The sequence below is a fragment of the Gigantopelta aegis genome, chromosome 8 (genome assembly GCF_016097555.1).
Source record: "Gigantopelta aegis isolate Gae_Host chromosome 8, Gae_host_genome, whole genome shotgun sequence".
Classification (NCBI taxonomy): Eukaryota; Metazoa; Mollusca; class Gastropoda; order Neomphalida; family Peltospiridae; genus Gigantopelta; species Gigantopelta aegis.
In genome coordinates, this window is record NC_054706.1 from 62,877,600 (window position 1) to 62,893,730 (window position 16,131).

Consider the following 16,131-nt stretch of genomic DNA (forward strand, 5'->3'; position numbering starts at 1 on the left):
TCTATAGTGGAATAGTTCACCTGGTGTTTGTCAAACCTTTTGGAGAAGAAACTTACAGGATGGTCCAGTCCATTTTCGTCTTCCGGGAACAGCACAGCTCCAGCTCCCACGTCACTGGCATCCACAGCTAGCTTGAAAGGCATTCGGTAGTCTGGTGCTGCCATCACGGGAGACTAGTAGCGGCCTCTGCTTGAGACGGTTGAATGATTTCTCGCATTCATCGGACCACTGGAACTTCTTTTCCTTCTTTTTCCGTGTCGCACGTTTTCCAGGTTTTCTCCGATAGGCGTGCTGTCGAATCGGTGTAGCGTTGGGTTCCAAGCGCACATCTTGGCTTAAGCTATTGGTAACCGTTGGAAGGTCCTGACAAATGGAAACATTGTCTTGTATCAGCGTAGTCAACTTTTCTCGCTGGGGGTTCAAGTCTGCTAGAATCTGGCTGTTGGTTAATTTGATCTCTGCAGTCTTGACGTGATCACAGGAAATTGAGTGACTCTCAATTTGGACCGGTATCACTGGAACTATCGGCAGTCTGTCAAAATAACCTTTTAGCAAATTGATGTGACAATACCTACTTTTCCTAACCCTATCAGGAGTGTTTATTACATACCCTGTCTCATTAACCCGTTTGCGCACAACATAGGGCCCGAAATACCTGTTCTGCAATGAACCCCGTTTAATGGGAAGGTACAGCAGCACCTTATCCCCTGGTTTAAATTCCCGACTCCTAGTCTTCCTATCAAACACTGATTTTATTTTGCTCTGAGCATGGCTCAGTTGCTTCCTAGCCTTCCTATCTCTAACTCTCTTATTCATTAATACTCCCTTGTCCATATCATAACCTGACATACGAGCTGCCAACAATTTTGGATCAGCCCCCTGCTCTAGAATTAACTCTTGTCTATTACAAGGTAAATCCCCTCTATCAAACACAACTGGTTCAATTCCCGTCTGCGGGAGATCAACAGGTTCCACGACATTTAATTCCTCAGTTGACTTATCTTCCATTTTACTGATAACCTCATCCACTCCAATTTCATGGCTCACACACGTATCAGACAAATCACAAATATCCTCTGGGTATCGTGTTACCCTACTTGCCATAGCCCTAGTCTTTACACACGCAGGATATCTAATCTCATTAACCTCACTCTCTTCTATTGGTAAAGTGCTGTCTTTAATTAACAGTTGGTCACATTTCGCCTGACAACACTGACTAGTCAAATCATTACCCAACAAAACTCCTATGTTTTCAACACGCAAGTCCTTCACAACACCCATAACGACTGGTCCCGTCACAAACTTCGAACACAAGAAAACCTTATGTAACCGGACAACCATTTTTTCTCCAGTAACTGAGGTTAAAGCCAAACTACGTCCTGTATCTCTATTTTTAATACCAGCTAAACACTTCGACGTTATCAGCGACTGACTACAGCCGGTATCTCTATAGATTGATATTGCCTTAGGACACAATTCTTGTTTCACATCACAGACCATACCAGTGGACACATACGGGTTTACCTTCTCTGCCATGGGACTAACCATTAACTATCTCGCTAACGGAGCTGACCTCACTAAACCGACCACTTGCGCATTATCGCGTTTCTTTTTAAAACAGTCCCCGACAAGATGGTTATCCTTTTTACAGTAACTGCAATGTGGACGAAAAGTTCGTGCATTGGCTGATAATGCAGGCCTATCCTTACTTTGCACACCAGGTGCATTCCTTGCCTGGCTAGCTGACCAACTAGATGACTCTCCCCGATAGTTACTTTTCCGGGAAAAACCTGGCTAAAATTTCTTCTTATCACCCTGTTGTAAAGAGCTACCCTGTACTGCCTGAGCTTTGTGTATTAACACGTAATCATCTGCCACTATGCCTGCCTCCTCTATCCTTTTGACATCACGATCCTCTAAATGAATACGTAAGCTAACTGGTAATCCATTTTTAATGTCCTGTAAGATCAACAACTCCCGTAACTCGGTATATGACTCTACCTGATGAGACACCACCCATTTATCAAACATCCCTGCCTTCTTAGCCACAAACTCACTATAAGACTGACCCTGCGTTTTTCTCAACTCGCTATACCGTAAACGATAATCCTCAGGTCGTAATTCATACGGCCTCAACACTGCCGCCTTAACTAGGTCGTACTGACTTGCTCGCTCATCACTCATTGAATTATAAGCTACACTAGCCTTCCCCTTAAACTTAGACACGGCTAACAATGTCCACTTAGACTGCAGCCAATTTAGCTGCTTAGCGGCCCGTTCAAAAAGTTGGAAGAACATATCTACCTCCTGGTCATCAAATACAGGCACTGATCTATAAGCCTCCGACATGTTAAACCCATTTCCTACTTCTCGTCTGACTTCTTCAGTATTCAACTTTAACTCATGTTCCACTTTAAATTTTTCTAACTGGAATGCTCAATCCCTCTCTTCTCTCTCTCTATCCCTCTCTTCTCTCTCTCTCTCTCTCTCTCTCTCTCTCTCTCTCTCTCTCTCTCTCTCTCTCTCTCTCTCTCTCTCTCTCTCTCTATTTTCCCTATCACTTTCTTCTCTTTCTCTCTCTCTATCTCTATCTTCTCTCTCTATATATATCTGTCTTCTCTCTCTCTCTCTCTCTCTCTCTCTCTCTCTCTCTCTCTCTCTCTCTCTCTCTCTCTCTCTCTCTCTCTCTCTCTCTCTATCTCTCTCTCTATCTCTCTCTTCTCTCTCTCTAATGCACGTTCTTCTCTTTCGTACTCAAACTTTTTAAAAGCTAATTGTTGTTCCACACTTAACTCATTTATCTCTATCTCTGGAACAATTTCACTGTCTTCCATAACAGGACTATCACCAAAAACTTCCTGGATAATAATTGTCCTTATATCTCCTAAGGTTTTAGCTGATGTTAAATCAATTTCTCACTCATCCGCGATTTCAACTAATTCGGCCTTACGTGCTCGTTTAATCTCCACTACACTGATCGTAGGCCTATCCAGCAAATTCTTATCCATGTTTAGATATGACGCACTTATTATTAATTAATTTTCTAGTGAACAACGTTGCTACTTCTGGTAATTTGTAAAAATTATTTATAAAGCCCCCATTTACAAGCAATACTTTTTTAAAATATGCATGTCCCGTTTCAGATCCGAGACGAGCGCCCCAATTTTCTACTCCTGTCACGGGGATCCTATAATACCCGTAACTGAATGAAACACGATTGTCCAAACATCTCTCCTAACTGTATATCTATTAGATCTCTCTGTAACAGGCAGTTATACCCGCTTGTGGCTCGTCTAGGTATGATCAGAGATAAGATCTTATATAAAGTATATATTATTATAGCATGTTTAGTTCACTAGAAAACACAACAAAACACAATACACTTTGGAATCTGTATTAACCTACGCTGACAAATGTACTGCCGCAGTAGTTAATTAATAACAACAATAATAACAACCCAGAACTGATCACTTAATTAGTTAATCTCTAGGTGTCTAGTTTACACAATATGCTAATCACTTCACCGTGAAACAACACCCACACGTGTGATAATTGAGAAACGCTGCCAGGAGAACTTAATTAATACAGGAATTACAACTCTATTCCTAACTGGTTAATTTTTAATTAACCCTTACTACTCGTCCAATAACGTGTGATAATTGAGAAACGCTAACACACACACGTGTGATAATTGAGAAACGTTTCCAGGAGAACTTAATTAATAAAGGAATTACAACTCTATTCCTAACTGGTTAATTTTTAATTAACCCTTACTACTCGTTCAATAACGTTTGATAATTGAGAAACGCTGCCAGGGGAACTTAATTAATAAAGGAATTACAACTCTATTCCTAACTGGTTAATTTTTAATTAACCCTTAACTACTCATTCAATGACCTTGTATCACAGAATTAATACTGGTACCTATCACAATAAAGACAATAACCTACAGTTTACCTAGGTCCTCTAGGATGACTGGTTAAGCTTTTTATAATTATTTAGGACAGTGAGCCTACAGATTACTGCGTCAGATGACCGGCAGCACCGTCTAAATAATATTGGTATAATACAGTATTAAAATATTTAAAGTCACATCAATCACATCAAGGTTATACACAGAGCAGAAAATATATATTTACCAAAGTCCCGTCTGAACTAATATAGATCGTTCAGTGGACGGACAGCGATCCCCTGGAGCCTTCCTATGTTTCTCCCCGATATCTCTAAAACCCTAGCTATTTATTCAAAACTCTCAGAAACAGCGAATATCGCCTGGGGGCACAAGGCGGTACCTCACGTATCATCTGAATTTCCACAGCGACCAAGACGACATATCTTTCTCTTATATCGCCAGACTCAATGACGCCAAGTCGCCAAATCACGGTTGTAAAAATCGCACTCGCGGAGGTATTACGTAACAAGTTGCCCACCTGGGCTAAGTGCATTTGGAACTGCACACGGCCTTCTAAAACAATTAATATCGCCACAGGCGAAAAGAAATTAAGAGCATGTACCGTCACAATCACATATATTAACTAACAGTCCACAAAACTGCACAAACGTCACACTATATATTTTAATATTTTGACCTTCATTTCTTTCTCTTTGTCGGAAATAAAGACTGTATTTTTTTAATAGTAAGTCTACCACAAAAAGAACGGAGATAATTCCATAATTTAATTAGTAAAGTAAAGTAAAGTTTGTTTTATTTAACAACGCCACTAGAGCACATTGATTTTTTATCTTATCATCGGCTATTGGACGTCAAAATAATTTAATTAGGAAAGTTAGAATCAGATATTATTGTGCGACAAAGTTACGTAAATGTACGTCAGGTATAAACGTAAATGTACGTCAGGTATAAACGTAAATGTACGTCAGGTATAAACGTAAATGTACGTCAGGTATAAACGTAAAAATACAAACTTAGGTCGTTCAGTCATAATAGAGAAAATGTTATAATAACATCGGAAAGTTTGACGTCATAATTATTGATATTGATGATCTTTTCTAAATCGTTGGATATTAAAGTTACATTCTCTGGTTACCATATTATAACATCATGTACAAATGTGAAATACAAGCTCAAATGCACTTTTAAAAAAGTCGTGTGTGTTCGCTATGAACGGATATCGTCAAACGTATACTCTTGATTCGTCGCCTGTGCCGCCATAGCTCGGCAAAGAACAAACGACAGCCTGTTGTCAGTTTCAGTTAACACGTGCGTTTGCCGATTTCAAATTGTAGGGTTCGTCTCAAAAAATTAAAAGCGAAATCTTGCGCTGTACGAAGAACGTTCGGTTGAGGATACGGTATTAGTCTTTAGTTAAAATCGGTTTGATCTTGACAACGTATTATCGACAGTCGTACCTTCCTATTTCAGAATTGATCTTTTATAAAGTGTTAGTAGAACTTTCAAAGTTTAGTTTGTATACTAGTAACACATTAATCATGTATATATTTTAAAAATAAAAGATACTAAAGTAGACAATGAACGTTTTCACTTCTTAATTTTACGTGTTAACGTCGATAAATTCAAAAAATATTATTTCGTTTGGAAAGGGTAAATTTAGTTGGGGGGGGGGGGGGGGTTGACATCAAAGATAAAGCATATTGATTTAATAATCATCCGACCCCATACAACCGTAAATAAAATGTGTTGAGTGCGTCGTTAAATAAAACATATCCTATCCTACATATAATCTTAGAGAGGAATCGGGTGCATGTGCAGTTGGAGGGTATTGGAGGTCGAAACCCTTACTTGCCCAAGCTTAAAAAAAATTGAAATGTATTTTTGGGGGAGCATGGCCCCATATAAACTTCGCTCAACACAGTCTATAACCCCAACCTCGCTGAAATCCCTGCAAACGCGCCTTGGAAACCCGCTACATTTTTTTTTAGCAAGGGATCGTTTATATGTACCATCCCACAGACAGGATATCACATACCATGGTCTTTTATATACCCGATGGGGATCGATCCTAGACTGACCGCGCATTTCCAAAAAACACCTTTTTTGGTCTAAGTAATGAATAAAATAACATATAGTCTTGAAAAATGTAACGTAAATCGAACACAGTACCCTCTTCCTCTACCCCTAGAGCGTTACGTAATTAGTAACACCCCCTTACGTGTAACGCATATGCTAACAGCTGGCCACTGCAAAAATTTCAAGGCAAATCCCCCACCCACCGACCCCTGGAAAGGTGTTGTACCATACCTCTATGGATATAAATATGTTTTGGAGATATGAGACGACCCCTCAATCAAGACAGTTAAATTTGTTCAAAAATTGCGAAATCTCACGTGATCTCTTGTTGGGGAATTCTATACTTGTGATAAGCCAATGAAAACCGAGATCGGTACGAGCCCGTCAAAAGTGTTACACTTTCAAAATACTGGCTTTGTTTTTGACCTGGATAAGCCAGCGTAGTGAAACCAATGCGGAATGCGGCGTCATATATGAACCAAACGTAATTGGATTTTCTATTCTATTCGCTTAAATAATAAAAATATTCCGGATACTGCTGCTTTAAACCAACAACATAAAAACAGACAATGTTTTACCATTACAGGGGCCTAATTCACTAAACTCTCGCAACTTTGCGATCTCGCAGTGCAATGCTAAAAGACTCGCAAAGAAGATGCTTTGTTATCTAACAGTCTAAGAGAATTTTGTGAATTAGGCCCCAGGTTTATAGAATAACCAAACGTATTGTTAATTTTCATGGGCTGAAACTAGGGTCTGCATTATATAAATAATCAATCCCTTTTTTTCTATAATTTTCATCACAGTTTATGACAATTGTTTTTTTTTATAATAACACAATAGCTCGATGTTGCAAATTGTCAGTAATGCTAGGCTGAGACTGTCAACTGTTACGACGGTTGCGTTGTAATTTTCCAAACTCCCGACATATGACGGGTGTGCTCAGATTAACAACTACTGCTAGGTTAAGACTACCAACTGTCAGCAGAAAGCTGGCTAACTTTCTGCTGTCACGACTGCTACCACTGTCCAGTTGCAAGTTTCAGTGCTCGTAGAAGTCGTATACGATGAAAATTGACTTGTAAGAACGCACAGACTAGCAACTGGATTGTCGTAGACTTTCTGCTGACAGTTGGTAGTTTTAGCCTAATATAATGGTTTATATGACGAGAATCGAGTTGTAAGAGCGCTGAGATTAGCGACTGGACAATCGTAGAAGTCGTTACAGTAGAAAGTTGGCCAACTTTCTGCTGGCAGTTGGTAGTCTGAGCCTAGTATAATGGGTTATACGACGAGAATCGAGTTATAAGAGCGCTCAGACTAGCGACTGGACAGTCGTAGAAGTCGTTACAGTAGCAGTAGTTGGCCAACTTGGCATTTGGTAGTCTTAACCTAGCATTAGGGTTTCTGTTATGTGTGACAGGATGCGACATTTTGAAGCAGGGGCACATTACATAACATGACCTGCGTGTTAATCGTTTTCAAATCGTTTATGATGCTTCTCATAATAGGTGTGTTTATCTGGTTAAAACTAAACGTATATAAGTCGAGCGTGATTGCATTACGCAAGTTAGTGCAATTGCAACCAACTTTCCAGATACAGTTCTAAGATGGCGGCTGCCTTGATTGTGCTGAGTTGTCTTGTCTTCCTCGGAGGTAAGATATATATTTACTTAAAAGGACATTCCTGAGTTTGCTGCACTTTTTAAGATGTTATCGACTAATAGAGACTTTTTAACGATTGTAATTACATATCAAATATATTTTTCCGCATAAAATATTAGTGGCTGTATATTAAACGTGTTTCTAATCGTTCTAATATTTGTACTAGGTTAAAATTCGTTTTATTTCATAAAATATAGTTTTTCCTACGTACGAAATTATTTGAAGACAAAATCCAGTTTGGGCTTCTTACAGATATTAAGACGACCAGAAACACATTGAATATACAGACGCTGATATTCTAAACAAGAAAATATATTTAATATGTAAGTTTAATCGTAGAAATATTTTATTACTCGGAAACATCTTACAATGCAGCAAACTCGGGAATGTCCCTTTAAGAGAAACATCTTACAATGCAGCAAACTCGGGAATGTCCCTTTAAAGTCGAAAACCCCAGTTTCAGCCCTTGAAAATTAACACTAAGTTTGGTTATTCTATAAACCTGTAACACCTCTCTATACAATTACAGTAAAGTTAAACAAGAGTCTGATACAATAAAACGGGGAAATTACCTGTGAAAATAGACTAGATCTCGTCTCCATAACTGTTACTTCTCAGAGGCACCTGCGGGTGGGTTTTTTTTTAGAAGTATAGAAAATGCATTTCGCGGCATTACAAACACCAGGATGACCAGATGAAAACACTCAGATATATGGAAATGGATAATCTAAACAATAAAATGTATGTATTGTCTGATTCCAGTTATCCAAAAAAACAAACAACAAACAAACACAAACAAACAAACAAACAAACAAACAAAAACCCGAACCAAATAGTGTAAAATATACGGCAGTGCTTAAAAATTAGGGTCTTTCATTTTAATACTTGTCTGTTTTTTATGTTGTTGTTGTTTTAATATTTAAGGATTTAGAACAGATCATCAATATAAAAAAAACCTTTTATAATGTCAAAGTTTCCACTGTTAAATGATTTACTCAATTATAATTGAACGACGTGTAAATTTACGTTTATACCTGACAGTCACGTGTGTCGTACATTTCCGTTTACCTATGAACAGTAGCATGACCGTAACCTTGTTGCACACTAATCTCCGATTTTAACTTTCATAATTAAATTAATGGAGTTGTCGTTGTTCTTTCTTTGGCAGACTTACTATTAAAAAATACAGTCTTTATTACCGACAAAGAGAAAGAAATGAAGGTCAAAATATTAAAAGAATCCTTCATATGTGTCCATGTGGGATAGGGCTATTCCACCCGAGGGTACATAATTTGTTGTCAGGGACGAGGCCTGTCTTGCATGGCTAGGGATGGGAGAATAAAATATATAGTATGACGTATGTGCATATTTGTGTACTGTGATTTAACATATGTGGTAGAATTTAACTTGAAAGAAAACGGGGGGACCATTTTGTGTGAACTACCCTTCTAACGCTGACTCTAAAAGTAAAGTTTTAAAATATATAAGCATGTATTTTTTTTGGCAGTTAAGTCAAAATTAATAAATGAAATTGTGCCTATTCTGCCAGTGCCCCACGACTGGTATATCAAAGAACGTGGCATATGTCTTATCTCTGGGAAAGTGAATATAAAAATGCCCTTGATGCTTGTTCGTTAGGAGTAGCCAATGAGATCCCCGTCTACCCCTCCCACCCTCCCACCAATTGCGATAACACATGAAATTTGAAAGCCATAACAATTTTAATTTTCTAAAAGATTATTTGCAATACTCGATGACTAGATGAACAGCTGGCTAACCATTAACAATTTCATTCCATTTTTAGCGAATGGACACCTGTTCGACCAACTTTATGAAATTCTGGTTTTAAATAAACCTCCACCAACTATCCCGATGTTGAATAAGAGCACACCCGCTACCGTGAAAATGAACTTTGCCCTTACCAACGTGTTGGAGATTGTAAGTATATCAAAACACAGATCTTCATAAGTGTACGAGACGGGGGCAAGGCGCAAATTCGGAGACAGGGGGCAAGGCGCAAATCACGAGACAGGGGGCAAGGCGCAAATCATGAGACAGGGGGCAAGGCGCAAATCACGAGACAGGGGAAAGGCGCAAATCACGAGACAGGGGGCATGGCGCAAATCACGAGACGGGGAAGGCGCAAATCACGAGACAGGGGGCAAGGCGCAAATCTTTAAATTCGGGCAAAAACGATAGAGTACATAAGTATATAAATGAAACAAAACGTTTTCTTTAATTAGTAAATAATACATGGATTTCAAATGTTATTACTATTTATTTATTTATTTTATTGTTATTATTATTTTTGTAGCCATTACATGATCATTGCGACGCCTTGTCTTGTTTGTGTTTTGTGTTTTCTATTACCAAACCTGCTGTCAAATTATTGAACACATAGAAAACTTTATGGCGTGTTTTCTCTGTTACCTCTATTCTTTCTTTCTTTCTCTCTTTCAATAATATGTATTTATGTTCATATTTAAATTGCAAAAATATATTACTGTCGTAACATGTATGCATTATGGAGAAGACCTAGTAAGTTGTATAACGTGTGCCTGATCCATTTGTTCTTTTAAAACGCAATAAAATATGTTTCAAACTTTAGAGGTTTTCGGGAAAAACGAGCTGGCCTGAAACTTGTTCCACCATGTTTTTCCATCATTGTACCCACAATATTAGATGTAATCCATGTAAAATGCTTAGTGATTCATTTGCAACCCTATATAGCTGTTTGGCAGTAATGCTAATATGAATAAATAATGTTATCCAGATTCGGGCATTTTCGTTTAATTCGGGCGAAAATGAGCCTTCCCTCCATACAAAAGTGAGAGCCCGTACGCCTTTGGGTCGAATTTACGAAGCCTGGTTTTCTTAGACGCAAGTGTTTAAGCATTGTAAATGTACGTAGTTACAGTGTGTAAGACATAAACAGGCCCATTATATTTTTAAAGACACCCCCGACTTTCTAACCTTTTTAACATATTTCGAGTTAACATAGCTTTTTAATGTTTAAAATTCCTTTGCTTATAATATTAATATCTAAATATCCAATGTGCTTCCAAATGGACTTATTCTAATTAACTCTGTTCGGTGATAGTTTTAATTTAGTAAAGTAATCTGGAAGTGGCAGTCCTCTTTGTGGTAGTACAAGATGGATGAAATCTCCAGTAAAGGATCTTCTCGGGAGTGGCTGTTCTCCTTTAGACGATTTTCTTAACGACACCACTAGAGCACATTGACTAATTAATCATTTGATATTGGATGTCAAACATTTGGTAATTCTGACACGTAGTCATCAGAGAAAACCCTCTACATTGTTCTGATGCAGCAAAGGATCTTTTATATGCACTTTCCCACAGACAGGAAAGCACATACCACAGCCTTTGGCCAGTTGTGGTGCACTGGTTGGAACTCCTTTTTTAGACGAAGCACTAGATAGATATTAATGGCATCAACCATTGGGTGTTTTTCAAATACCCATTCGACTCTGTGTTATGCAGAGATACGGCCATGATCACGTGTTACGGTTTTGTCTAGCATGTTACCGAAAGCACTACCATAGGCGTACGGGATCCCGGTGTGTGTGTGTGGGGGGGGGGGGGGGGGGGGGGTGGAGGCTGGTTTTTGTCCGAATTAAACGAAAATGTCCGAATCTGCATAACAATATTTATTCATATTAGCATTACTACCAAACAGGTATACAGGGTTGCAAACGAATTATTACGCATTTTGACATGGATTACAATTAATTTTGAGAGTAGAATGATGGAAATGCATTAAAGAGGTATCAGGTTAGCACATACTGCTCGAATGCATCTATAATTGTTTAACAAATTTGAGGTTTTGCTCCCTCCCATCTCCCCCCCCCCCCCCCCCCCCCCATGCCTCCTATATCGTACACTTACGGGCTCTATATGACACCGAAGACTTCATCTGGCTTTAAAGCTCTTTATTCAAGGATCACCTGTAGGGGTGTGAAGGTGGGGTTATTTACATATTTTCATTCTCATCAAACCTAATCAAATATTAATCCTAGAATACAAATATCCCAATATAATTATATACATATTATTAAACACTACTTTAACCCATTCGCTATGGAATTAGTTTAATCAATATATGCTGCTTGCCCATGCCAAGTCCTAATATAAGGTTTGTCATAAAATATACGTATACACTGATCTAGGTTACTACTTAAAATATATGGTTTTGATTTAAACTATATGTTTGAAAGTTTGTATTTACGTGTGCTGTTAAACAGCTAGTTATGTCTTGTAGAATTTTTACAATCGAAAGAAAGAAAGAAATGTTTCATTTTACGACGCACTCAACACATCTTATTTACGGTTATATGGCGTCAGACATATGGTTAAGGACCACACAGATTTTGAGAGGAAACCCGCTGTTGCCACGACATGGGCTAATCTTTCCGATTAGCAGCAAGGGATCTTTTATTTGCGCTTCCCACAGGCAGGATAGCACAAACCATGGCCTTTGTTGAACCAGTTATGGATCACTGGTCGGTGCAAGTGGTTTACACCTACCCATTGAGCCTTGCGGAGCACTCACTCAGGGTTTGGAGTCGGTATCTGGATTAAAAATCCCATGCCTCGACTGGGATCCGAACCCAGTACCTACCAGCCTGTAGACCGATGGCCTAACCACGACGCCACCGAGGCCGGTTTTTACAATCGAAAACCTTGCGATGCAGAAACAAACTTGTGTCCTGCTTAAAAGTTTAAAGGCAGGCTCAGGTCGACCTTGCGATTACAGTTAAAGTTTGTTTTGTTTAACGACACCACTAGAGCACATCGATTTATTAATCATTAGTTATTGGATGTCAAGAAATTTGGTAATTTGGAAATTATAGTCTTAAAGAGGAAATCCGCACCATTTTTCCATTAGTAGTAAGGTATATTTTATATGCACCATCCCACATATATAATAGCACATACCACGGCCTTTGATATACCAGTCGTGGGGCACTGGCACAATGGGCCCACTGACGGGGATCTATCCCAGACCGACCGCGCATCACGCGAGCGTTTTACCACTGTGCTACGTCCTGCCCCCAGATGTCCTCTGAATACAAAGTATCCAAATTATCCAAGTGCTTGACGTTCATTACTAGATTACTAATTGAACAACATGCTCTAGTGATGTCGTTAAACATGAACAAAATATGTGTTGGTTTTTTTTGAGAACACTAAAGAGATGTACATTGACGCCCTGGCTTGGCTTCAACTGCAATGGACTGACAGCCGATTCTCTTGGGATCCGGAACTCTATGGTGTCGATGAAATCCGATTGCCCCAGGACGTTATGTGGACGCCGGACATCGTGCTCTACAACAAGTGAGCTTTTGTAGGCGCGTTAGGACCAATCTAATTAAAATTAGCTAATTTTAATTAGATTGCGTTGGCGTCGGCGTCGGCGGTATATACGTAGTGTAGTTGAATTAAGGCTGGCAGGTACTGGACTCGCATCCCGATGCCGGTGTACACACTGAGAGCGAGTTTTATTTTTCATTTCAACTTATTTTTGTGCTTATATTCATTTAAAGTTCAAGCACGCTATCCTGGGCACACACCTCAGCTATCTGGGCTGTCTGTCCAGGACAGTGGATTAGTTGTTAGTTGCTTAGTGGTTAGTGAGAGAGAAGAGGGTATAGTGGCGTTACACCTACCCATTTGAGCCCTTAAGAACTCGTTCTGGGTTGGAGCCGGTACCGGGCTGCGAACTCTGTATCTACCAGCCTGTAGTCCGATGGCTTAACCACTACGCCACCGAGGCCGGTTAGCGAGTTTTATCGACGATTCAATGGTTGAGGTGTAAGGCCACTACACCGACTTTTCTTTTACGAACCTGGGAGCGGGACGTAGCCCAGTGGTAAAACGCTCGCTCCATGTGCGGTCCATCTGTGATCGATCCCCGTCGGTGGCCCCATTTGGCTATTTCTCGTTCCAGCCAGTGCACCACAACCGTTATACCGTGGTATGTACTACCCTCTCTGTGGGATGGTGCATATAAAAGAGACATTTCTGACTTCTCCGTATGTCCGACGCCATATAACCGTAAATAAAATGTGCTGAGTGCGTCGTTAAATAAAACATTTACTTACTTACTTCTGACTTCTCAGATTCTATCAGAGAGAATTCGACAAAACGAAGTACAAATTATCCTCTTATGGCTATAACTAAGTTGTTATTTTTCGGGCCAATTGAAAATCTATTATTGCCTGTAATTGGCTGGGGCATTTCTGATTTCTCAAGTTCTACCATGCAGATTTCAACCACGCTTGGTACAAATTATCCTCTATTGACGGCTGCCATCATAAGTATACATTTTCACTGACAATTATGTCACAGGAAAAATTAGAATTCACAGAAAGAAAGAAATGTTTTATTTAACGACGCACTCAACACATTTTATTTACGGTTATATGGCGTCTGATATATGGTTAAGGACCACACAGATATTGAAAGAGGAAACCAGTTGTCGCCACTTCATGGGCTACTCTGTTCGATTAGTAACAAGGGATCTTTTATATTCACCATCCCACAGACAGGGTAGTACATACCACGGCCTTTGATATACCAGTCATGGTGCACTGGCTGGAACGAGAAATAGCCCAAAGGGCCCACCGACGGGGATCGATCCCAGACCGACCGCGCGTCGAGCGGGCGCTTTACCACTGGGCTACGTCCCGCCCCCAAAATACATGAAGGAAATATTTTATACCAGTTGTGGTGCACTGGCTGGAACGAGAAATAGCCCAATGGACCCACCTACGGGGATCGATCCCAGACCGAGAATTCACAGAATGTCAAAGGCATATGCTGTATTGGTTTGGGTTACTTTACATACGTATTCACACCTTAATTTATGACACCAATGTCAAATCGGCGGCTAACCAAACAAGCAATTGTGAGTAAGCATTGTTTCTACGGTTCACTTTTCAGAAGTGTAGATAGATTAATACCTGAGTCCATATTTTAGAAGCTATCCTAGCTCATAGGCTCATAGGCGTACGGGCTTCCAATTTTGTAGGGGACAGGCTCATAGGCGTACGGGCTCCCATTTGTGTAGGGGACAGGCTCATAGGCGTACTGGCTCCCATTTGTGTAGGGGACAGGCTCATAGGCGTACGGGATCCCATTTGTGTAGGGGACAGGCTCATAGGCGTACGGGATCCCATTTGTGTAGGGGACAGGCTCATAGGCGTACGGGATCCCATTTGTGTAGGGGACAGGCTCATAGGCGTACGGGATCCCATTTGTGATGGGGACTGGCTCATAGGCGTACGGGCTCCAATTTGTGTAGGAGGCAGGGTCATAGGCGTGTGTGCTCCCATTTTTGTAGGGGGCAGGGTCATAGGCGTGCGGTCTCCCATTTTTGTAGGGGGGCAAGTGTTGAAGTTGGATGTATTGAACCCGCAAGGCGCACTCCAAATTTTAAGCAATTATGTGTTTTCATATTCGGATCAGCTGATCCAGTTTCCAGCGCCACTTGTTTGTTTCGAATTCAATGAGTTTGTAACTGAAATCGTTTCTACTGGCTTGTTATTGTTTTGTTTTTTTGTTTGGTTGGGTGTTGTTTTTGGGGGGGTGGGGGTGGGGGATGGGGTGGGGGGTTGTGTTGGGTTTGTTTTTTTTTTTTTGTTTTTTTTTTTTTTTGTTTTTTTTTTTTTTTGGGGGGGGGGGGGGGGCCCAGCGTCAGGGCCCCAAAAAGCTTAGTTTTGCACGTAAACGTAAATCTACAACTAAACCACAATTCTTATTACTAAACATATATTTTATTTTATTTTGTCCTTAAAATGCTTCATTTTCCATAATGATGTAATTTTCTTCGTGAAATAGACGCCAAAACACTTGTAATTGTATGCCCGGTATAACTGCTAGTCACAGACGTAAATTTACGATGTTTGGTAAAAATTGCCCCTTGATTACTATTTCTCTTTGCAGATATTATATGACGACAGCGGCAGATGACCTGGCTATAGTTTACAAAGACGGAGGCATACTGTCTTTCATCGTAACCAGATTCCGTACCCCGTGTCAGAAATCTGGTGGTGAGAACGCCGTGTTGGAATGCACGATGAAATTCGGGTCCTGGGTTTACAACAATCAACAGCTTGACCTTCAACGTCTGTTTCCAGATAACAACGAGGCTGATTTATCCAACTACGAACTGAACCCGACGTGGGAAATCCTGAACGCTACTGTCGTACAAAATGTCAACACCTACGAGTGCTGTCCAGAAGGATACACGGATATCACGTACACGTTCAAATTTCGAGAAATACAGGACTTATAGATTTGCAGGGAGATTGACATAGCCGGGTAGCTATATGAATGTAGTAGAAGACGAATATCACTTTGTTCTAGTGTGTCCTTTCTTCAGTAACATAAGAGATAAATATATTAAACCTTTTTATTACAATAAACCATCAACATTTAAATTAACGCAACTAC

The 16,131-nt window shown here is 40.0% G+C and overlaps 2 protein-coding genes across 2 annotated transcripts; both read left to right on the top strand.

Annotated features, from left to right (window-relative positions):
• The first annotated feature begins 7,569 nt into the window (after positions 1-7,569).
• LOC121379776 (acetylcholine receptor subunit alpha-type acr-16-like) lies at positions 7,570-13,015 on the top strand. The gene is made up of 3 exons (XM_041508428.1): positions 7,570-7,645; positions 9,459-9,592; positions 12,860-13,015. Exons 1-3 carry the CDS (start codon positions 7,600-7,602, stop codon positions 13,013-13,015), a joined length of 336 nt encoding a protein of 111 aa, XP_041364362.1. The 5' UTR covers positions 7,570-7,599.
• Positions 13,016-15,365: 2,350 nt separating this feature from the next.
• Positions 15,366-16,131, top strand: LOC121378350 (acetylcholine-binding protein-like). The gene has a single exon (XM_041506476.1). The coding sequence runs from the start codon at positions 15,539-15,541 to the stop codon at positions 15,971-15,973; it is 435 nt and encodes a 144-aa protein (XP_041362410.1). The 5' UTR covers positions 15,366-15,538; the 3' UTR covers positions 15,974-16,131.